At 41.4% G+C, this 22337-nt stretch overlaps 3 protein-coding genes across 9 annotated transcripts in view; 1 reads left to right on the top strand and 2 right to left on the bottom strand.

The window, feature by feature from the left end:
• Positions 1-22337, top strand: part of LOC105453090 (cytosolic carboxypeptidase 1-like) — a 42465-nt gene that overhangs the window by 2722 nt on the left and 17406 nt on the right. For 2 of the 7 annotated variants that reach the window (XM_011694799.1, XM_011694794.1), the window contains exons 1-14: positions 5311-5700; positions 7663-7811; positions 9653-9735; positions 10320-10440; positions 10564-10706; positions 11112-11256; positions 11331-11462; positions 11547-11690; positions 11813-11984; positions 12279-12348; positions 12563-12741; positions 12829-13444; positions 13664-14176; positions 14264-14442. In XM_011694799.1, coding sequence (XP_011693101.1) covers positions 5597-5700; positions 7663-7811; positions 9653-9735; positions 10320-10440; positions 10564-10706; positions 11112-11256; positions 11331-11462; positions 11547-11690; positions 11813-11984; positions 12279-12348; positions 12563-12741; positions 12829-13444; positions 13664-14176; positions 14264-14442 — 2750 coding nt within the window. In that variant the 5' untranslated portion in view covers positions 5311-5596. Of the gene's footprint in view, positions 1-1010; positions 1365-5310; positions 5795-7662; positions 7812-9652; positions 9736-10319; positions 10441-10563; positions 10707-11111; positions 11257-11330; positions 11463-11546; positions 11691-11812; positions 11985-12278; positions 12349-12562; positions 12742-12828; positions 13445-13663; positions 14177-14263; positions 14443-14523; positions 15016-22337 lie in introns of those variants that run through there. The other 5 variants (XM_011694836.1, XM_011694805.1, XM_011694812.1 and 2 more) reach the window with 5 other exon arrangements.
• On the bottom strand, positions 114-1813 carry LOC105453081. Its single transcript, XM_011694785.1, has 4 exons — positions 1713-1813; positions 827-1003; positions 639-767; positions 114-548 (listed from the first exon to the last, which is right to left on the bottom strand). Exons 1-4 carry the CDS (start codon positions 1719-1721, stop codon positions 354-356), a joined length of 510 nt encoding a protein of 169 aa, XP_011693087.1. The 5' UTR covers positions 1722-1813; the 3' UTR covers positions 114-353.
• On the bottom strand, positions 14632-21756 carry LOC105453126. The gene is made up of 4 exons (XM_011694847.1): positions 21533-21756; positions 17963-18320; positions 17474-17629; positions 14632-16438 (listed from the first exon to the last, which is right to left on the bottom strand). The coding sequence occupies exons 1-4, from the start codon at positions 21576-21578 to the stop codon at positions 15634-15636; spliced, it is 1365 nt and encodes a 454-aa protein (XP_011693149.1). The 5' UTR covers positions 21579-21756; the 3' UTR covers positions 14632-15633.

Raw genomic sequence — 22337 nt, 5'->3', positions numbered from 1 at the left:
ACTACGCGCGATGAAAAATCGACGAGAATGTCTGCTAATAAATTTACAAATCACTTTAACCAGTTTTCCAATGGCGATTCGAAACGGGGGGAACGATAAATAAAGTTAAATCATAATCTTAGAGTTTTTATTACAAATATCGCACTCTATTCTTACGTACGAAATGTAACGGTTCTTTCATTACTCTTCTTTTAATGAAAATTTGGTCAAAAAGAATTTTTTAACGTATGTTGGATATAGCGTAACGCAATATAAATATAAAAGTAATACTAAAAAAAACGAACATTTATCGTGTTATAATTAACTTTCCACGTCTATATACTATGTTTGTGCACGTAACGAGGAAAATTATCTCATATTGCTTCCACAGTTATGGAATCGTCATCCTGCTCGCTATCTTCCGGTTTTTTTGCGTCTGTGTCCGGATCAACTTTCGTATCTAACTTCTCGATGCCGTCGTAATCGTTTTCGTCGAAAGATTGTTCTGTCGATGTCGGTGGGAGGACCGGAGGAACTCCTGGCTGAGATGGTGTCAGCACGGGATAAACCTGGAATAATGCAAGTTACTATATATTCATTCATACTTATAATTTTTACAGTGTACGGCTTGAGTGATCTCGTTGAAATGATATAATTACCGGATTGAATGGAATCCGGATATCGTAAATTGGTGTTCCATAATAGAAGCTGTAAGCAGGGATGTGAGAGATTTCCGGTTTGCCGCTAACATGAAAAGAGCTCGGTATGCCTCCCACGTTTGAATAAACCTGAAAAAAGCATGTATATAGATAACGTCGAGTATTTTACGACGGCTGTGTTATAGTACATTGTAAACGTAATAGGGGGAATGCGTATTCTGATACGCGGCGAGATATTGCGGCTGTCCGATTCCGATTCCGGGCGTGGAATACAAATAATTAGCGTCGACTAAAGTCGACCATAATGGTTTCGATACTGCCGTTCCGACCACCATCGCGAAGAAAATCGTGAACGATGATAAATCCTGCGAAAAGATTGAAGATTGAGAAACACATCATTCGCATAGTAATGTGGATTTTACACTTAAATAGAAGGAAAGCATAAGGAGCATTAAAATATAGAATTGGCGGTGCTTCTATATATTCGTTTTTGTTTTGTTTTCTTAACTGAGCGATATTGTCAGGATACATGCGTTTGTTTATCGTTTCTCAAATAAGCGTAGACGAGGAATGAACGTAGACAAGATATGCAGCGTAACAACTTTTCGAGAAATAATATCTGCAACGACGATGCCCGTCGGATTTTGTGTGTTGCATACGAATGATGACATAGAGTTACAAACAAGATGAAATTATCTTCCACAAAAACATCATGACGTCAGCACGGTACGTATAATATAATGTTCCATTAATATATCCCGCGCTGTTTCGATCTATTTGTATTTTATCGCATTATTTGTACAAGCGCGAATAAAGTAATTCGCGCGATAGTTTTTCGATAGCAATTAATGAAGAAATTATCTTTAGTGTGAAAGAAATTTTATATTTTAAAGCAGAAGCACGGCAAATATGACTGACAATCTTAAGAAGTATCGCTTTAGAGAAAACTGATAGAAACATATAGAGTTCCGTCTCTAGTATTTTAATGTCAAATCGGCGTCGCTAAACGAACAAGATGCAAATTAATCGAACAATAACAGCGTTCCATGAGTAATGAATCACCGGCAGACTCACCCGCATCATCGCTTGTTCCCGCAGGTTGCCGATAGCCTCAGATCGTATCCGCACTAACTTGAATTTCAGCCCTACCTGCGATTTATATATTCTCGGCTTGAAGAGCAAAGCCCCACCTCGTCGAACATCATCTGTGACTTTTTTTGCTTCTACGAACGTTTACGCGTTGTGTCGTCTCCTCTCTCGATCGTTCGAGCAACGCACGTAAAATACGGCGTACTACTATCCTTTCTTCTTTTTTTTTTTTTGCTTTAACGCGGAACTCGTGGCGCGATTCACCAGACGAGAGCCAGCGAGAGAAGCGGCCTCGGTATCGGTTTCAATATCGGCTTCAAGAATGATCGAAACCAGACACTCTTTTAACGGTTAAACTATATGTTGCCGACATTTGCTGATATCCTTGATCGTAAACTTATGAACTTGTTATTATCTGGTTCTCTCAACGATTAATATATTGCTGCGTAGGAGAGATTTAAGGATATTCTGCATCTGTTTCCGCCTTTCGATTCCCGATTTTTTCGAGAAGAAAATGTTTCAAGGGATCACGATCAGGCCATCGACGTATAACTTATTGTTAGAACCGGAGCTGAAAAGACCGATTCGCTTTGCGACAACTATAATATCTCACGTGCTCGTCCTATCGGGAACTTCTATGCGTGTGATCGACACGCATGATGAGACGCAAAACTCGTAAACGTAAAATTCCGCAAGAAAATGGATTGCGCGAGATTGCAGCGGTCAAATAAAGTCCGTCGCGTATTGATCGTCGTGTAACCCTAAACGTCCTCCCCGCATGATTCGCGAAGGACGACGAAGGAGAAGTCGAATGTGCGCGCGAATAGAGTACCGGATAGCGTGAGTATCCCCGGGTAGGTTTGAACGTTGAAAAGCACGTGAACCGGTTAGGATCTTGCGCTTAGGTCATGAATAAGGGGCGTGGTCGGACCGGGTGTCCGTCTTGCGAACCAAGTCGGATTTGAATTTCTAATGTCTCTCGTCGAGCCGTGCTCTATGCAGCGTCCTTTTTATTGGCCTCGCGCCACGCTGCCGATCCGACAGTTATTAACGCCATTGAGTGAACGGGAAAGCGTGACGTTCGAGCCGCGTGTGAGTGTATCGCCGAACAACGGTCACCTTGATGACAATTTGGCGGCTGAAATTTAGCGACGTTATAATTCGACATTTATACCAGCCGTCGTTGATCAGATAAACGTATAATGCTCGCTAAATGACGTTAAGATGCAATTTCGTCGATGCGTAATGGCCATCTCGATGAAGACGTTGGATAACGCCGGGAGTCCCGGGGACAACAGATGAAAATTTATCAATGGTGCAATACGACTGTCATGATAAATTGCTGTCGATCAGAAAAATGGTTAATGAATACATTCAGTATTCATTTAGAACGCAAGATCAATCTAATCGAATGTTTCTTTTTTCTTCTTTGACGATTTTATTTAAATGTGACACATCCATGAACATTTTTTGTCTGTTAAGAAAAATGGAGTTTTACAATACTTTGCCTTTGAAAACGTATCTACTTTTTACTTTTTAAATAAATCTAATTGATAATTTTTGTGGACACCTTGAAATTATTAATCTTCAACTATAATAATTAATTTACGTCATTTCTCACGAAAGTCAGATTATACGTGACTAATACGTTTTATATAAAATTAAAAATTTTTATTTAATTTTATTTATAATTTTCACAAGTTAAAAATGTATGTTTTATATCTGAATAATGCAGTGCTGCGTTTAGTTTATCAATGATTTTGTAAGTTTTCTCAGTGTCACCGAGTGTAGCTACTATAGCCGCAGCATTAAGAAGTCTGCAAGCGGTAGCTTTGTTGCGAGGAATTGTAATTTACATGCAGGTAATTTATGTACAACACTTAATACTCTTTTTCTTCATATACGACTAACCAGAATCGCGTAATGTTGTACTTCAAGTGAGTGAAGCAGGTTATTAAGCTTATACCACGATCAGCAGACGCGTATAATAATTATAGTATGAAAACCGTCGTAAGATTAATAAGATCCTCGCGTTGTCGATCGAATTCGTAAGCTTGCAGGATAGACTAGTCCGGTAAGAGGAGAATGTGGACCAGTTTGAACCAGAGCGCCCTTTCGGCAATCGATAGGGAAGCCTCGTGAGAGATCGACCGCGTTCGTGAAACTTCGCACGTCCGCGCTAATCAATCCGCGGGATTGCAATGCATTCGCGTTCATCAACAAGTGAGCTTCGTCATACACCTGAAACAGCCTGGTTTGCCGATTCTGTTCAGCACTTGGTATGCCAGTCGTCGTTCAGTCCCGAGATCGCGTAATATCAGTGTTGGCCAGATGATGGATCCGTCGAGTACGACGCCGGTCCTCGCGGGAGAACCTTGAGGAGCGCGAATCAGACCAAGCCGCGGTAATTCCCTGCTCGATGCATATGGCTGCAGGCTTCCTCAACGACTTCCTTCTTCGGCTTAATTTTTAACTCGATACTTCTCGACGCGTCTCGTGTCGCGACTCGTTTTAATTGGTAAACTTCACAACACGAATCGTGTCGCGTCGTTAACGACGACGTACCGTGTGTCGTTTCGTGCGCGACTTCAATGTCTTCATGCCGGCGAACGTGCCGCACGTGAATAAACATGCGCCAACGTGACAGCCGCACGCGAATATCGCCACTGACGCTGCCTCCTCGCTAATTTTGCCTAGCAATTATTTAAGTGAATTACAATACCAAGTCTTTTTTTTGGCGTCCTAATTGCATCAAATAGTCGCATGCAAACAAATTGTAAATCGATTCTCTGATCGTTCATTGAATTCGACATGTTTGAGAAAACCGCTTGCACGTTCGAAAAAAGTTTATTAATGAATATCTGCCTTAAGCAATTCGCGTTTATGTATTTTAGAAAATTTTGATATTACTTCATCGTCATGAACATATAAACAAATAAAATTTTGCAATGTGCTCACCTGCTCGCTGTAACTCATTTCAACATCTTTTCGCATTCTAGCGGAACCGATGACGTTTTAGAAGACTGGTAAAGCCGCGGAAGTATCGTTTTGGCAAACCAAATGTGATTCCGCGATCTTTGACTCGATAAATAAACAACAATTATTTTCCTGAGATTTCGTGCTAGATTCTTCCTCACGAAAGATGCGGAGAGAGATCTCAAAGTCCCAGATGTTTCGCTCTCTCTGCCAGTTCTCTATTTCGAAAATTATTTGATTTCGAAAATACGCATCCACTTTCCCTCATGTTCCAAGAATCAGGGCTAGCGTGAAAACGTTGGGCAAATACCTGTAAAGAAAAATTTCATTTTATTGTAAAAAAAATGTAGACGCATGTTCTTTTTTTAGTTTAATAAAATGTGTCGCTTTGGTCTCTACAGAAAGAAGTATAAGAAGAGTTTGCATTGTACTCTTTATACCTACATTACTTTCTTAAGACTTTAGCGATGCATCGTGGCGCATCGGTCGATGACGCCAGGGTGCTGGAGGACGCGAGGGTGTTATCGCTGGGATGAGAGAAAGGGGGCGCGATTTTCGGGAAGCGGCCGTCGCTAAAAATAGACGTGCCCCGCGTCTGTGTGTGTATGTGTGTGTGTGCGCGCGCGGTATGCATTTAAACATAGTTTTGGCAGGCAGAAACGTCAAACCGTCGCGGAGTGGCGAAGCGCGAGGATCGCTTTGCAAATTTCGCGCGAAGAGAGAGAAAAGATTTTCCACGTTCGCCAAGCTCTCGCGTCTTGTCATCGACGTCGCGCCGAGAAGAATTCACAACGGACGTCTGGAAAAGTCGCGAAAAATTTTATTCTTTTCTATAGAGCAGTCACGAAATTAAATTTGACTTTTGACAGAGGTAGATAGATGGAGGGAGAGCTATGAAAGGTACATCGGTGAAGTACGACAAGGAGAATCGACGGCCGACAGCGACGATGCAACGACCGGTCGACGAGAACACGGCCGACGACGTCCGGCAGGAAGAGTAAAGAGCCTAGAAGACAGAATCCGTGTTTCCGTGTGTATGTGTGTAACGTGCGTGCTCTCGCCATCTCCGTCGTGGTTTCCGGTCGACGATCGTACGTACGGTAGCGTATACGCCCGGTATGCGTTCAGTATGCGGTATTTATTTCGATATGCTTTTCTGACTATCGCTATATTTATACAGCGAGGCCGAAGACTTTCATTTCTTTTGCCGATATCAGCGGGTTGAATTACGAAAATAGAATTTGCTGTTTTACGAAAATTTATAAAAACTTTCAATGGCACTGGGACGGCTTTATTTATTGTAATTATAAAGCATCTGATTACGCTTCCTTAATAGTTTGAGTATACCTTAAGCGACTTTAAAACAAATTTCGTGCAACTCGGTAATAAATCCGGACGAAAGATAATCTGGCCTCGCACGTATATTCGCGTGTGCGCGCTGAATTTATTACATTCGATATTTCTTTCTTTTTTTTCTTTTTATCGAGATTACATCGATCCGATGTGTATCCGTTGACATCGCGATTCGTTATACGCTTGGGTTAGCTTTCATGTGCCAATTAAGCGTACGGCATTACCGGCCGCTAAGCGGTGTACATTAATTGTCGTTCGGCTCGAAGATATCGAGTGTGTCGTCGTTAAAAGGAGTCTACAAAGCTACGCGACGTTTATTTTCAATTATCCCGCTTAATAAACCGAAGTTGAGGAAGTTTTGCGATTGTTACGCCGTATCCCGCAAACACATTTAATCACCGTAGCTTCTCTCGTTAAGCGCACCGATGCAATGCCTAATGCAATAACTCACGCATTCCTTTAACCCTTTGAGGATGTTTACACGTTTCGAACTACACGCTGTACACGTTGCAGAGGAGCACACCCATTTAAAAACGTCTCTGTAATCTGCGAGCTATCAATAAATATCTTATTACTTAATGTCTTTTTGTTCTTATTTTTGTATCTGCCTGCTTGAAGGGTTAAAATAGCTTCGTATTAAATATTCCGCATGCCGTCTTCTGCTTTTATAGTTGCTTCGCAAATATTTCACGTAACTAGAATTAAACGTGAGAAAATTAGATCTAAGTTTAGGACGAGTAATATACATGTATATTATCAAAATAATTTTAAGATGCTTTTGATATTGCCGACGATCCCTCGTAACGTGGCCAAGTGGAGCATGTCATTCTTTAATATGACATCGTTGCTAGTTAACGCGCAGTTGGACGCTTTAATTAAAATGTTTCGGTAATGAGTTCCTTCTGGTCGTCCTTCCCGGAATCGTGGCTTGCGCGAGGACAATTCGCGTCGCGGTTATTTTAAAGCGCGTTTTACCTGGGTCGCGTTAATTAACCTTGGCTCCGACGCGCGTCGATTTTCCGATGGTTGACTTTAATCCCCGCGACATTGACTAACCGCGACCAGCTGATTGCGAATCGTGATTAACAGCTCTTCCAACCGCCCTGGCCGAAAGCCAATGAAGATTCATTGATGCGACGAGGCATTACCGACGCTCGCGCGATGTCACACCATTGTCCGTCCCGTCGCATCGGTCGTAACGGGAAGTTATCGCGCTTTTGCAACTGTCGCGGGTATCCTTAAAACGAGTTAGCATATGCTGATAATAGGAATATGAGGGGAGAGACGAAAAACGCGATGTCACTTCTTATATGTACGAGAAAATAATCGTCAATCATCGTCTTTTTCAGGTACCGTAAGGCAATGCGAAACGTTAGCTTGTGCAGCCTTTATAATCTTTCATCGTTTCACTTGTCATCGTAGACAGAGCTCGAGTGTACGCTTTTGCACCTAGCGTGCATATCGTTTTGACACCCTATCGTGTTCACTTTCCCGTAGACCTCGAAATCAGCAATGGCTTTTTATGATTTCCGCGCTATCGATGCGCATCGAACAGTTCCCCTAGGAGAGTAAATGATATTTCGTTGTTTTGTGATGCGTTGTTTAGTGTGATGTCAGCGGGCAATAAAAACGCGGATGAGGTCGTGAACGATGCGTTGTTGGAGAAGCTCCGAACTTACGCGGCTAAACCGCAGGAAGCGGGCGACGCGCTCAGGGCGATCGCGGCCAAGATTCACGCGCGTGTCACCTCAGCAGGTACGCAAAACTCTACCGGAATCCCTCATCTCGTCAACGAGAGACGCGGTGACTTTGTATTTCAGAAGACATTTGTGTGCCAGTCTCGTGCCAATTTAACCTTTTTCTGTGACATTTACCGGCTGTAACGAATCTCTCGATTGTTTATGCACGATTCCTATAAAAATTCTGTGAACATTTCACAGAATTTTATTTTAATAATATATATAAGAGCTAATAGAATGTGCTTTGTATTTTTTAAATCTCTTTATATCTTTTTTATCTCTCTGTTTCGATTCTATATAGCAAATATTAGCAACGCCACGGCAATTTCCCTTCTCATTAATGTTTCGTATCGCGTGTCGTCCCCATTAAGGTCTCGTACGATAAGCGTACGATATTGCGCGCGAATCGCGATCGCGGCAATAAAGTTCTAAACGAATCGGAAGGTAGATTGGACACTCCAGGGAGAAATTCGTGCCGGTATATTATTACTCTTGGCGAGCACGAAATCACAGTGGAAACTTGCGCGATTTATCATTCTCATGTGATTCCCCCGCAATGGATGGCAAAGGAAATCGTTCATCACGTTCTGCGCCATCGTATTGTTCTTATTGCATTTGCATCGTGCCGTTCGTATGAAATTTGATAAAACGTATATGAGCCACACGAAATTTCTACCGAAAGCAGCGAGCATTTATGTCGAGGAGACGCAAGTGTACGACGAAGAAGATATGAATACAGTAATCGTACGTGTACATACATGTCGTTTTGGGTCATAGCACTCTCCAGCCAGCTGTATGCGTAAGCGGACAAAATTGTGTAGTGTAAATTCAAGTCATTTTCGAATCGACAACAAGTCGACAACTTTACGACTAGTCATTTGCCCTGCAGTCGTATTTCTAATTCCTATTTCTGATATTTTTTCGCACAAAAACTTTTATTATATATAAATAATTTTAGGCTTTAAAAAATATTTCTTTAAGCATATTGTTATTATCAATTTTATTCGAGATTTATTAGCTACACTGTAATTATTGTAAGACGCTATTTTTGTACTGTCGCGTGTAATTACCAAATATTAATTCGTCAATCTGTCCTGGACCTTCGGACAATCAGCGAACAGGTGTGCAAACAACACAGTCAATCGCTACCGTGTGTGTGCTATTTTAGAATAGAAGAACCGCCTGTTAGCCGATTGCGTAATGACATTCGGTAACACTGACGACAGAGACTCGTTGGCCGGCGTCCAGGAAACTATGACTTCGAACGATACACGCGCGAATCGCGCCCGTGCGCCAATTTGATAAGGGCCTGGCAATCTTCCTGGTCGGTGTTCTCGCGGATCGTGAAATTTACTGCGCGGTTGAGTTTCACAGTTTCGCGCATTTATACGCGATTGCAGTTAATATAATCTGAAAATTTTGCGACATAGTTGGATACTTTTAGACGTTACTAAATTTTCGCTGTAGGTCACGTTTCACGTCACCGTTGTTATATCCGTTATCATGACATCAGAAGCGAAAACTCATACGTATAATTTGTATTATTCTCAATGCATTATATACTGCAGATATATCGACGATATTTGTCGCAAGGGCATTCGATTAATGCCATTATGTGAATTTTTTATGAACGTCGTATGACATTGATCCCAATTGGCACTACGTTAACTTTCACATAAGAGTACGTGCGAACATACGGTATTCTTGATTCCTCAAAGAGAACGTTGTACATATGTTAAACTGACATTGGCAAGACACTAGGACATCTGGCGCCCACGAATAAATTGCGATTTACGAATTTGATTTAAACAAAAACAGACGGTAAAACGGGTTTATCGCTTCACATGTATCTTTCAGATCGGCGGATACGCGAGCGCACGTTGGAAAAGCTCTGGCGCAAGAATTCCGGTGTGATGGAATCGTTCATTATGACTCTAGAGGTGAATATTTTTAATTAAAATAATCCTTTGGCGAGTCTTGGTCACGGGAATCTCTTCTCGCTCCTGTTAATTTTAACACGTCTGTGTAGCGTCTTATCGACGCTACGGATAAGCTACGATTGTTTCGCGTGTTAACAGCAGTCGAGATCAATACGCGTATGTGCGAGAGAGGGAGATAATTACACGTGAGATCATTCGGGCACGTCATTAACATGACGTAGAGCCAAGAGTAACTATAATAATTAGTCTGTACTCTCTGTGAAATATCGTGTCACGCAACACGCATCCTGCATTGTTTCTACACGCTCGAGAAAGTCGCGGGAGACCGAGCTCGTAAATCTGGATATCCGTCTGTTCCGCGTCTCCAACGGGAGTGTCGGAACGCTCACATAAAATAATTACTTGCATATTACCCGCGCGATTCTTTATTACTTTTTGCTATTATCGCAGCAGTTTTTGTCACTGTTACGCTGTACATACGAAACAGAAAGGAAGAAAGAAATCACAATGTGTTTTCTACATAATATACGTTTAGAGGAAAATTAAGAGAAAAATTGAGATTACTCTTCAAAATTTGTTTTTAGAATTGCAAGGACAACGTTGCTAATTGCAGTATCGCCGGCATACTGCACGAATGTATATCGCCCCGAATGATCAAGGGCAAATCCAAGGAGAGAGGGAGCAAGAATCGAAATGCCTCCACAAGTAATTGCAATTGCTTATTATAGAGAAACATGTTTTTATCGAGAACGCGGATGGTCAAATTCGCGGATTCGATAGTGCTTTATTCCTCAGGATTGGAAATAACTCGTGCTCGTTCTTTAATAGGAACCAGTAGCCGAATGGCGGTCATTCAACTGATCAACTTAGGTATCACGCAAGTCCTAGTTAAACTTTTAATAAATCTGCAACACGCAGATACTATCATGAGCGAAGTACTCACTCAAGACATCCTCTGGATTTTGGGACAGGTGATTTTTAAAGACGATGCACCGTAATAAACTTCTTTTTAATTTTATTTTGCAATTACGAACAATTATGTTGTTTGGTTCGCTGCTTCCGCATGAATAGAAGGAAATACTTTTGACACGTTGTATATCTGCACAGCAGAACTTTTATCGATCGCACTGCGTATGTCTACGAAAATATTTTTCAATTTCAGTTTTTCTGGAGTATAGGATTTATTTCGGCTATTTCTAACTTTACATTGTTATTTTATGCACTATATCTAAGCATAATTGTTTTTATTCTGAGATTATATTAAAATTAAAAATTCTTTTGTATAATAAGAAGAACTTCAAATAAAAATATGCAATAAAAATATATCTATTTTTTTAAAATATAGGTTTTTGAAATTATTTTGCAATTTCTTTTAGGTGGCTCAAAGGGACCAGAAATTTGTGTCAAAAATAAAACTGCTCAACTCCATAAAAGTGTTCCATGCGCTGTTAAAACAGCATTACAATAACAGCAAGACGTTATTGCCGCTGTTGTTGATCATCAAAACTCTTGCTAAAAACTGTAAGCAACAATTTGTTTTATCTGACAATTCGCTTGTGCGTTCGAGAATGACAACGCTATTATCTTTTTCATAGCTTTTTTCTTGCAAACACTAGTAAAGGACGGAATCACTGGTACTTTGGAGAAAACGTTTGTTAGTATCGGTTATACGCCACATTTGAAATTGAAAACATTATTGGAGTGTTTCAAACATTTAACGACAAATAGTGAGCACATGTGTAGTATTATTTAACGTTTTTAATTTTTATTTATTAATTGTTTTAGTTACATTCATAATTTTTCACTTTTAGAACTATGCTGCAACAAATTCATTAAGGCGGGAATGGTACACCTACTTATGCGAATCTTCGAGAGGTGGGAGAGATTCGATGGACAGATACGCTTAAAGATTTGTAATTACGCTCTGAATACGCTTCAGCATCTTTGCGTAATAAGTATGTTTACTATGGTCTCTGGGAGATATTAATTGCTTAATTTTATTTTTATCATTCTCTATTAATAATATTCTCTCGAAAGTCGCCGGTATCACACGCGTTCTTCTTGCTCGCCGTTCTAGAAGCTGGAAGGAAGGCTATCAAGTCGAACAATGGCCTACAGCTACTATACCGGTTCTGCACGAACTGCCCAGAGGACAAAGCTTATGACTGCTTGCTGTCGCGTATTTGCGGGATCATCAATCAGTGTCAGGAGAAGAAGGAATTACCGGTGCCCGAAATGTCGCCCGCGAGGTGAATGAAACGTCCGAGGTCATCTCGACCATATGCTATATCTCGTGTGATAATTGTTTATTACATTTCGACATATTCACGGAGTGTTTTTTTACAAATATTGTGGGCTGATCGGTTTTTTTACCGGGATGAAATATCATGTACAAGGCGAATAATTTAACAGTAGCTTCCGTTATATGAAATATTATCGGATTGGTTAAAGATTAACGCATTGCAAACGACGTGACAATGCCTTGTTTACGATTACGACTATGCATTAAATTTTTAGTCGATTTTCTCTTTTTATGCTTGCAGATTCGTTCTGCCCGAAGTGAATGTCAACAGGGCGAACAGTGTTGAAAGTGGTAGCGACATCGACAGCCAGGTGTGTACTTCTTTATGCAAAATCGAATCGACAGAATGCGCAAGTAATATATTTGGCCGACTAAAGCATGTATTTATTAATATATACATATAATGTCGTGTACTTTCTCTTACAATTTTCGCTTTGCGTATATAATGTCGCAATATGTCCGTAGTATCGAAATTTGTACCATTAAAATGTTCGTACGGTTCGAATATTGATTTCTGCTGCATAGGCAAACAGCGTGGCTTCGGCTGGTAGACTGTATAGCGATCTCGATTCCGGGGATGACGAGGAGAGCCACGATTCCAGAGATACAATGGACAATGAGATTCACGTGGGCGACGAGGTGGATGAGAACAAATTTTTTGCCGGGGTTTTTACCTCGCAGAGATCCGAGGAGGATCTTGCTGGGTAAACGGAACATTATTTTTGCAGACGCGTATGAATATCAATTATAATTACAAACGCAAACATTTCTTTTTTTTTTTTTTTCATCAGATACCATACGTTCTTCAAGGAGCTGGGAAATTTGCAATCGCAATTAAACATCGTCGGATCGTCGAACGTCAAGCTAATTGATCTTTGTTTGGTGAACGACGTTCGGATAAACTTGCCGCTCGCGAAAGCGGGAAAGGCAAAGAGCTCAATCAAGGACTTTTCGAGATCTAACGGTACGACGAAGGGTCAATTGGTGAACGGCACGCACAGTTTGAAGGTCCTAAAAGACATACCGGCGAACATCACGGATCGGCACGTGTATTGCGCCGTGGCGAACAGAGTGAGGAGCGTTATCGGTTTCGTCAAGGTCGCCTATCCGGACCTGATCGGCGGCGACGGACTGGGAAAAGCTGAGCCGCTCAACACTAAGGACAGGAAGGTTTGCCGCGCGAAATTGCTGACCTGCGTGGAACGCGGTCTCCACGCCGCCGCCACCATCCAGGAAGTTGTTTATGACCTCGATGCACTCGCAAACTCCGCTTCCCGGGCGACGTTGGGCGACAAGCGGCTGTTTGGTAACTGGGACGAGAGGAGGATCGGCAAGCGCACTTTAGACACGAAACAGTTGCAATTCGAGTCCAGATTCGAAAGCGGTAATCTGAGGAAAGCTATTCAGGTATACAATCGGTCCGCTCCTTGCGCTTTATGTAATCGATTATGCTCATATTACGTAAGGTTTCGTAGTGACTTGGCGCGTAAATTTTTACAAGCTATTCTGAGGATATATATATATGTGTGTATATATATATATATATATATATATATATGTATATATAAATTTCTTTTTCTTTAAATTGTGCATTACATTAATATTTAATGTCTGCTTTCTTCTTAGATAGGTCCACGAGAATATGATCTTATCTTGACGCCGGATGTCAATAGCGGTTCCAGACATCAGTGGTTCTACTTCGAGGTCTCCGGCATGGAGGCGAATGCATCGTACACGTTTAATATAATCAACTGCGAGAAAACGAACTCGCAATTTAACTTCGGTATGAAGCCGATACTGTTCAGCGTCACAGAGGCGCGGTGCGGTAGGCCAGGTTGGGTGAGGACCGGCGTTGACATTTGTTACTATCGAAATTGTTATCAACGATCCACCAAGGGAAAAACGTACTTCACGACGTCCTTCACCGTTACGTTTCCGCACGCTTACGACATTTGCTATCTGGCGTATCATTTTCCGTACACGTACAGCCGGCTGATGACCAACATCTGGAAGTGGACGAGGAGAGTCTCCGGAGCGAACGTGTATTTTCGTGCGGAAACACTCTGCGAGACTTTAAACGGCAATGAGAATCCTGTGCTCACCATTACGTCACCGGATTCCAAGAGCAATCCTATACACGTGAGAAATCTCTCAAATATATAAATCTTTGCATGGCAATAAATCATTTGACGCAGCAGACACTTAAAGCTCCATTTTCTTTGTCAGACACGAAAGATGATCTTCTTAACGTCCAGAGTACACCCCGGTGAAAGCAACGCTTCTTGGGTGATGCACGGAACGATGGAGGCCCTCTTAAGTGACAACCAGTACGCCAGCAGCTTACGCGACGATTATGTGTTCAAAATAATTCCTATGCTAAATATAGAAGGTGTCGTGAACGGCTGGTGAGTTAACATTATTATATTAGTTATGTATATGTTTCTTTCAAATCGCTTTTTATTTTATTAAAAAAAGCTGTGGTGTAGATTTTTAGATAATGTGCCTAGCTCTAGCACATAAGATTTCCTAACTTTGCGCCTAAGGATAGAATGTAAGAGGGAGCAGCGAATGGTAGACGCGTGATACCATAAGACTATAGTTGTAATACCTTTATTAAAGTTCAGTACACAAGTCGCACATTCGCGCCGTTGTACACAGAATTAATATGGAAGTGACTTACCGTAACAGCTAGAGAGTAACGTTTCTCATTGATAAAACTACGTACGCCGATCGTCATACGTCTGGATGACCGAAACATTTGCGACCGACTCTCTCGGTGTGGTCTCTTTAACATCCATCACGCATTCCAAAATATTTCGGGAATCGTTTGGCTGTCAAACGTTTCGTCTTGCAGACGTATAGATATGTTAACTATGATGATGATAATTACTATCTTATGAAGATATAAGACGCTGACGGAAGCTAGCAATATTTATTATTATTCAATAATGAATCATTGGACCTTTAATTTCGTTTTATTCTTTTTTCTATTGTTCTAAGTTTTATTGTTTAATGCTGAACATGAGAATTTAATGAAATAGAAATGAGGGATAAATGATACGATGACAATGATAATTCGCCGGCGTCATCGGTGATAGAAAGTGAGAGCTGATTAATCGAGTAAATGCCCTTGTGAAAATGTAAAGCTTGTCGAGTAACGTCGGCAGGAGAATAATTCGTCTTTTCGATTGACACCAGAACTTTTCTCTTTTCGACATCGTTGATAATAGCATTTCTGAGCCACAGCGTTACTCATTCTCGTTCGTTTTAAGCATCGAGATCCTGACGGTTCAAAATAATCTCTGCCTGCCGCCGACCGAGAAAGCTGATAATAGTGCCTCTCTGATTGAAAACTATCGAGCATTGTATCGGGTACGCTTTAAGTTAGAGCTAAACGGCGAGCGGCGACAACGATAGCGATCTGTCTGAATCCGCGCAACAGCGACAGCTCGCTCGTGTCACAAGTGCAAAAAAAAATGCACTCTGATATACATATACATACATATATATACCTAATTCCTCAAGAATGTCGATTTGTGTGTTTCTGTCACTTATAAAACGAAATAACGCGACGTTATCTAGGAGGAAGTAAAGCGTTACTTGGACGGAGGGTCTAATACTTTGCCGTTGGTGCGCACTTTGATGTTGTACCTATAGGCCGGTTCCGCTTCTGGCAGGATCGTGCTGCTGTCGTCGTCCTGGTCCTTCATCATCGCCGAGTCCGCCGACGACGACGCCGTGTCCGCCGGCTGATCGTTTACGTAATCCTGCACGCTGTCGTACGGCCCAATCGTGTGGGCGTCCTCGAGACCGTTGTTCGGTAATTCAGTCTCCGCGGTCAGGTCACCGTAGTCGGGGGACTCGCGATGCTCCATCTTCATCTCCGACGAGAAGGAGGAGGAGGCGGGGGAGACGACGGGACGGGAGGCCGACGGCCGCAGGACCTCGCGAGTCTCGAGACCGTCGAAAACGCTGTCCTTGCGCGCTTGAGACGCCACGGCGACGTGCCCGGTGAACAGGCTCGCGATGTCCGGGATGTGCTCCGGTCTTATGTCGCTCAGGTCGCCGACGGCCGTGCGCTCGCGCTCATTACCGTCGTCGAACAGCGACGTCGCCGATGCCGTCGTTCCCGTGTGTTGATACTGCTGCTGCTGTTGCTGCTGCTGTTGATACTGATTGCCAGACGCGGGAGCGGTCGTGGTGATTAGCCTGCTGACGACCGGGTCTTCCGAGAGTTTCTCGTCCGTGGACGTATCCGCTTCCGGTGGTGTCGCCTCCTGCTCGTTTTGAGCCTCGATACTCGGATGGTGGTCGTCGATGTTGGTGCTATCGGTTCCGTAATCATTCGCTTGGTCGTCGCTGGCTGGCGCCGAGGTGGTCGTGATATAGGGCCTGTGATTTCTAAAAAGACAAAAGATCTTGTTTAAGAGACGATTTGTCACCCTCGCTTTTTGACAGGAATTCTAAAATTATTAATTTCTCCAAAATCTATTGAGAATATTTACAGTTAAGTTAGCATTTTATGATTATTAGTGGCTTAATTTAAGCGCCGTATTAATAGCAGAGAAAAGCGTAGTTTTACTGTCAATGGATTAACGTAAATAATTCTATAGCAGTTATCTGCATTGAGTAAATGTGTGTAAATGTGTATGTGTGTATGTATAAGAAGTGTATCGTCGTTTGTGAATGTCGTACGTCAAGAAGCGAGAGAATAATTGCATTAAGAATAAGCTGTAAAGGCATTTGCTCTGGAATTCCGTATCGTGGCTGAGCTATTCTCATTCATCGACACTTCTGTCCCGAAGCTATATATTAGCTATGCGAGGAAGATCTCGAAGAAACTGGTTTAACACTGGCGAGTCAAGATTCAGCGCATCTCGATCGTCGTAATAATTCATTCCCCATTCTACCGCGAATTGCGGAAGAAAAAGCATTTCTCGTTTCAAACTATTTCTATCTCTCGCTAGACTGCACGGAGGAAAAAGCTTGTTCCGGTGACGTCCGGCTACAAGTATCGCGTCGTTCGCACCCTCGTAAACTTTAAGTGCTCGCTAAAAAAAAAAAAAAAGAAAAAAAAATTGACTACATTCTACGTTCCACGAGATCGAAATTATAGCTGACGCGTTGTCGACACAAGACATAGATATATTTACGCGAGCCGCGAATATATATAATAATAAATTTTCATCTGTCGCCGAAGTCAGCCATCCTGCAATTCCTGCATACTTCGGTAGCAAGAGGGATAAACACGTTCAATTATCGCAATATGCATTTGCATAGCTTATCGCCGGAGGGTTATTTACTTTTTGTCCGTGCATAAGCGAGATTCGCTTAGAGTACATCGGCGTATTCCCGCGGACTCTCTTTTTCTTTCTCTTTCTCTCTCCTTCCATTCGACTCGTGTATTTTTGTGACAAGTATTATCTCACCTCTTACCCCTGAGTCGCGGAGACTGGAATGCTGCCGTAGTTGTAGTAGTAGCATCTTGTTTGCTCGCAGATAAAGTCCTTCACGATAGTGCAATCCTGCGCCTCCCAGGCTAACGTAGGTGCTACCATCGCGACGCATCCGTCCGCGCTGCCGCTGTCGCCGCTGAAATCGAGAAACTCGCGTTTTGGAATTTAAACGAGAATACCTGTTTTGACGTTAGCTATTCCACGCACGAGTTTCCGGGTGTTAGAACTGCGGAAGAGAGTGGCTGATGACCGCGTTGCTCGTAACAACTACGGTCGACTAGTATGGGGATTCTTCGATCGTGAAAAATGATGAAAAAAAAATATTGCTTCTTCTATCTCAACTGCCTTTTTAACTTTCGGTGGAAATATAGGTATTTAATTAATTCTTAGCGGATACTCAATATTAATGTCTTCTGGTTTAATTAACATTTTCTACTAATTAAATAGTACTCATTTCAAAAGACGTTACCTTTCGCGCGCCACCCTTTGGGGTTCGGTACCGGGTGGTACGTCAGCAGGTCTGTTACCAGGTCGCTTCAGCATGTAGTCGAAGGTGACATTAAACGGCAGTCCCGTGCTCATCCACAAAAACATATCGGTGCCTAGCTTGTTGCCGGAGGTCCAGAAGTCGTATTTCGTGTAACCGGCGTTCTTCAGGTATTGCGTCATCGTGTCGGCCTTTTCTTTCGTCTCAAAAGATGCCAACTGGAGGCCCAGCGAGCGGCAATATTGATACGCCAGGAAGTAATTCAGTTCCGGACTGTAGGGATTCATTCGTGACACGAAGTACTGTATGCCATCCAGCTGGATCGTTGTGATCCTCTGGGCTGTAAACGAAACATTTTATATACATTTCTCTTTAATAACGCCTAAAGTTGCGTTTGCGTCACGTCTTATTTTAAACCACGTTAAAACCGTGCTATGAATACATTCAATTGTATCACGTGTGTGAAATTAGGGCAAGTTAGTTGATATCATTCTCGGGAATACGCACAATAATTTGACTGTATGTATGTATACTTGGCTATCAAATTTATGCACACAATAATAGCAGTGGTAATTATGTTCATTAAAGAAAAAAAAAAATTACTAATTTTATAACAAAATATACTCTAATAATAAAATAATTCAATCTCTTGTTTTTATACTATTATAATTTGTTTATTATTTTTATGTTATTCCACATAATCATCTTCTTAATTATTAAAATTATAATTAAAGAAAAAAGATTTTTAATTTAATCGATTATAAGGTTTTATTTAAAAAAGATATTTATTAGAATGACTTATGATTTATCGAAGCATGTCTGTCGTTCAGTTTCGACAAAGCCACAAATGGCAGTCGAGACATGAGAATGCATTCAGTGAATATTAATGCAACATCCTATTTTAGTACCGTAGTGCTCGAAGCTTAGCGATCGAGAACCGTTACTATTGTTTTATTAAAAACTTCCCTACGTCTTTCAATACACCAAAATACGATCGTTAATATGAGAACAGTAATACAACCAAAGTTAAGATTTTAACTTGGAAACTTTTCAGATAATTTATACGTAATCTCTAATATTTAGCTGCGATAAACGTTTCAAGAACAGAGAAACTTCCCAGAAAAAGATCGTATAAATTTATACGCTAAGAAGCATCATTTTCATCGCATTATGTGCAATACAATAGTGACATACAAGACGTGGCAAGAAGAACGAAATTGAAGCGACTATTCCAGCGTCGCGTCGTTCGCTTCATAATACGATTTTAATTTCACTCTAAATGCGTATTCTGATGCTGCACGTTTTTAGCGGCTTCACAATGACTCGAAGCTTTATGACAAGGGCAGTGTTCACACGATACATCAAGTTGCGGGTTCATTGAACCGCGACGGCTATTTGGTTAACTGTACTTATGAATTATGACGCGTCGAGACCCCCGAATAGCCCCTAGGTGAACGAGTGTCGCAACGATAATGCGAGTCCCTCTCATTGTTTCTAGTCGCAATTGTTCTCTGCTCTGTACTACATGTTAGTTGTAAAGATGGTGATAAGAAAAATTGACTTTTTTACATCTGGAGATATTTTAAGAGAGATAGAGAGCGAGAAATGCGAGGGGTATAAAAAAAACGCGCCTGGTAATTATATATGTTTGAGATGAGTGAGTCGAGAGATATTTCTTGGTACTCTTACGTAAGAGAATTATGAAACAAAAGGGGGCTTTGGTGCAAGAAGAGAACAAGTTCATTCAGTATATATAGGCCATAGTCACGAAATTTATAAGATCCGGTGACTTAACGAAATCAAAATGAAAGATCAAAAGACCCAAATGGAAACGCGACGTGAGAAGACAGATATAGAATGCGATATTGTTTCTCGTTTCTGATAAAGACGAGTGATTCGAAACTTCTTTGTTACGGCATCCTGAAGAATCTCGACGGGATCGAAGCGAATCAATCGGGATTTCTCTCGAGAGGTTCAATTTCGCGTGCGCGCGTGACCGCGTCATTATACAACGGAGGGGGCGGCGAAGCAAGACGATCGGCACGAGATATCCGTCCGGCCGAAGTCTTTGGCAGAAGTCTAGTCACGGCTCTGGATACTTCGTAGAGGCGCATCCGGAGCAAAAACGTTCCGGATCGTGAAGTTGGACGTGCAGGTGGTGGTAAATGACCCGAAGGCCTTGAGACGTCTGCCGCCGGTGTGTGTGCGCGCGCGAAAGAAGAGGCGACTAGCCGCTTTAAACTACAGCTTCGTTCACGTAATGCGTTCCCGCCGTTCGGTTAATGATACTTGACGAGATTCCCGATCCCAGGAACGAGTCCACATACATGAACGGCGCTCGAATTTTTTTTATAAACAGTCTCGGTAAACGTTTATCTGCAAGTGTAATCTCTTTTTCTCTCTTTTATTTTTAATGATTGCAAGTAGTGAGCCTTTGAATATCCTTCGTGCGCCCAGGATTGTCTCCTCGATGTATAATATCACTTTTCTTGCAAAGATTTTGATTTGTACACGTAAATGTCATAAAATTTATTCCTTTTAGTGTACAAATATTTGTTTAAAAAATATAAGATTTTTTAATTTTTATTTATATCTACTTATTATTGTTTTATCACAGTTAAAAAGTAGCATTTTTCTATGGAATGTTAATGATTCTTATAGACACTGAATGCTGCATTATAATGGATAGAATTTTGAAAGAACAGAAACTCTCTGAAGAGACGCGATATAACCGATGCATTATGTTACTTGCGTGTTCTACCATCGGTTATTTCCGGTCTCAACTTTGAATGCGCTAACAGTTGGTGCAGGGGTTTTTTTTCTGACAGAAAAGTGAGAAACGGTGACTTAGAAACAGTCGAGTAATGTAGAAAAATTTTTAAATACGAAAATATATTAACAGGAATAACATTAAAATTGAAACAATTTAGAAATAAAAATTTCAAATACAACGAGTATTTGTAATTGATTGTGAGATCTATAAAGATATATTGAATATATAATATATAAAATATGAGTATTTGTTTTCAAAAATTCAATTATGTATATAAGCAATTTGTTTAGAAATATTTTGTAAAGATTTGATAAAATATATATATTCATATATATATATATATTTCTAAATCTTTTATATATATTACATATATATATATATATATATATATTTCAAATATATATATTTCTAAATCTTTACAAAATATTTCTAAACAAATTGCTTATATACATAATTGAATAAATTAAATATTTAAATAATTTAGTCAAATATTGATAATTTTTTCAATTTTACAATTTCATCCTTTTCGTAATTTTGAATTTTTCTTCAGTATTAAAATAAATGATGAATATCGTTTTCACGAATAACACTGCGCGTTAAGTGGCCGATTAGAAGATCGTGCAAGAGATGCCGATGGTCGAGCGGAAGAGTACATCCAACATGCCTATGATGAAGTTAAGAGAACAATCATTTCATAATAATGAAGACGTCACCGTGGGTGTTAAAGCGAGCGTACGAATGAGCCGGCATTGTGTCGTGATGTAAAAGAGGGTACTAACCTGAGGCGAAAGCCGCGACGACGACGAGCAACAGGATGATCTTCATGTTAGCGTGCCGATTACTGTATTGGCAGTGCGGCGATCAAGCAGTCAGTCGTTTCCGTTTCCGACTCTCGTCTCTTCTCTCTCTCTCTCTCTCTCTCTCTCCCTCTTTCTCTCGGAATACACCGGATGTTAGTGTTAGGATCGCGTTCTCGGACTGGCCTCGCGCAGCGCCGTGAGCCCCCTTAAGAGTCTTCTGCCCGGATCCCAGAGGAGGGGGTCGTTGAAGATGATTCACTGGCTAACCTAGAGCAGGAGCCCAACGCGCGAAGGGGACGGCGGCGGTGGCGGTGGCGGCGGCTGCGAGGGCGACGAAGACGATGACGACGACATGAAGACGAATCGAAAAGTAATTGAGCCGCATCGCAAAAAAACCGCGGGTGACAAGACCGGAGGAAGGAGGCACAATAGGTGTTCACGCTGAACAATGTGAAGGCATGCCTCGCGATCGATGACGCCACGCTTGATTTGGCACGGGTCGCCCTCTCCTCCTTCCACCCTTGACTGCGAGGATGATGTGCAAAATCGAGGATATATATTAGAGTCCGAGGGGGATGCCTTTCTTCTCGCTGTCGTAAAGTGTTCGAGAGGGATAACCGTCGAGTGTTTAGCGGCAGAAAATCTTTCTCGACGGATGAACAGACATATTCTCGGACATTTTACACGTCGTTTTTTAATGATTAGTGTTGGAAAAAGTAATTATTGAATCATATTTTTTTTAGTTGGCTGCAATATCTAGTAACTTAGTTCGCCATTATTACTT

Source organism: Wasmannia auropunctata, unplaced genomic scaffold (assembly GCF_000956235.1).
Source record: "Wasmannia auropunctata unplaced genomic scaffold, wasmannia.A_1.0 LD336106.1, whole genome shotgun sequence".
Lineage (NCBI taxonomy): Eukaryota > Metazoa > Arthropoda > Insecta > Hymenoptera > Formicidae > Wasmannia > Wasmannia auropunctata.
The sequence above is the reverse complement of the archived record's forward strand: the minus strand, read 5'-3'. Positions and strand labels throughout refer to the sequence as shown.

What these genes read in the sequence shown, in the direction of transcription:
- LOC105453081 (XM_011694785.1), bottom strand. An exon ending in CCCCCTATTACGTTTACAAT is followed by an intron (nt 768 to 826) that starts GTACTATAACAC and finishes TGCTTTTTTCAG; the next exon opens with GTTTATTCAAACGTGGGAGG. An exon ending in TCCGGATTCCATTCAATCCG is followed by an intron (nt 549 to 638) that starts GTAATTATATCA and finishes GCATTATTCCAG; the next exon opens with GTTTATCCCGTGCTGACACC.
- LOC105453126 (XM_011694847.1), bottom strand. Translation starts at nt 21,578, where the DNA reads ATGAAGATCATCCTGTTGCTCGTCGTCGTCGCGGCTTTCGCCTCAG. An exon ending in CAAAGGGTGGCGCGCGAAAG is followed by an intron (nt 17,630 to 17,962) that starts GTAACGTCTTTT and finishes TCTCGATTTCAG; the next exon opens with CGGCGACAGCGGCAGCGCGG. An exon ending in CCAGTCTCCGCGACTCAGGG is followed by an intron (nt 16,439 to 17,473) that starts GTAAGAGGTGAG and finishes TTGTCTTTTTAG; the next exon opens with AAATCACAGGCCCTATATCA.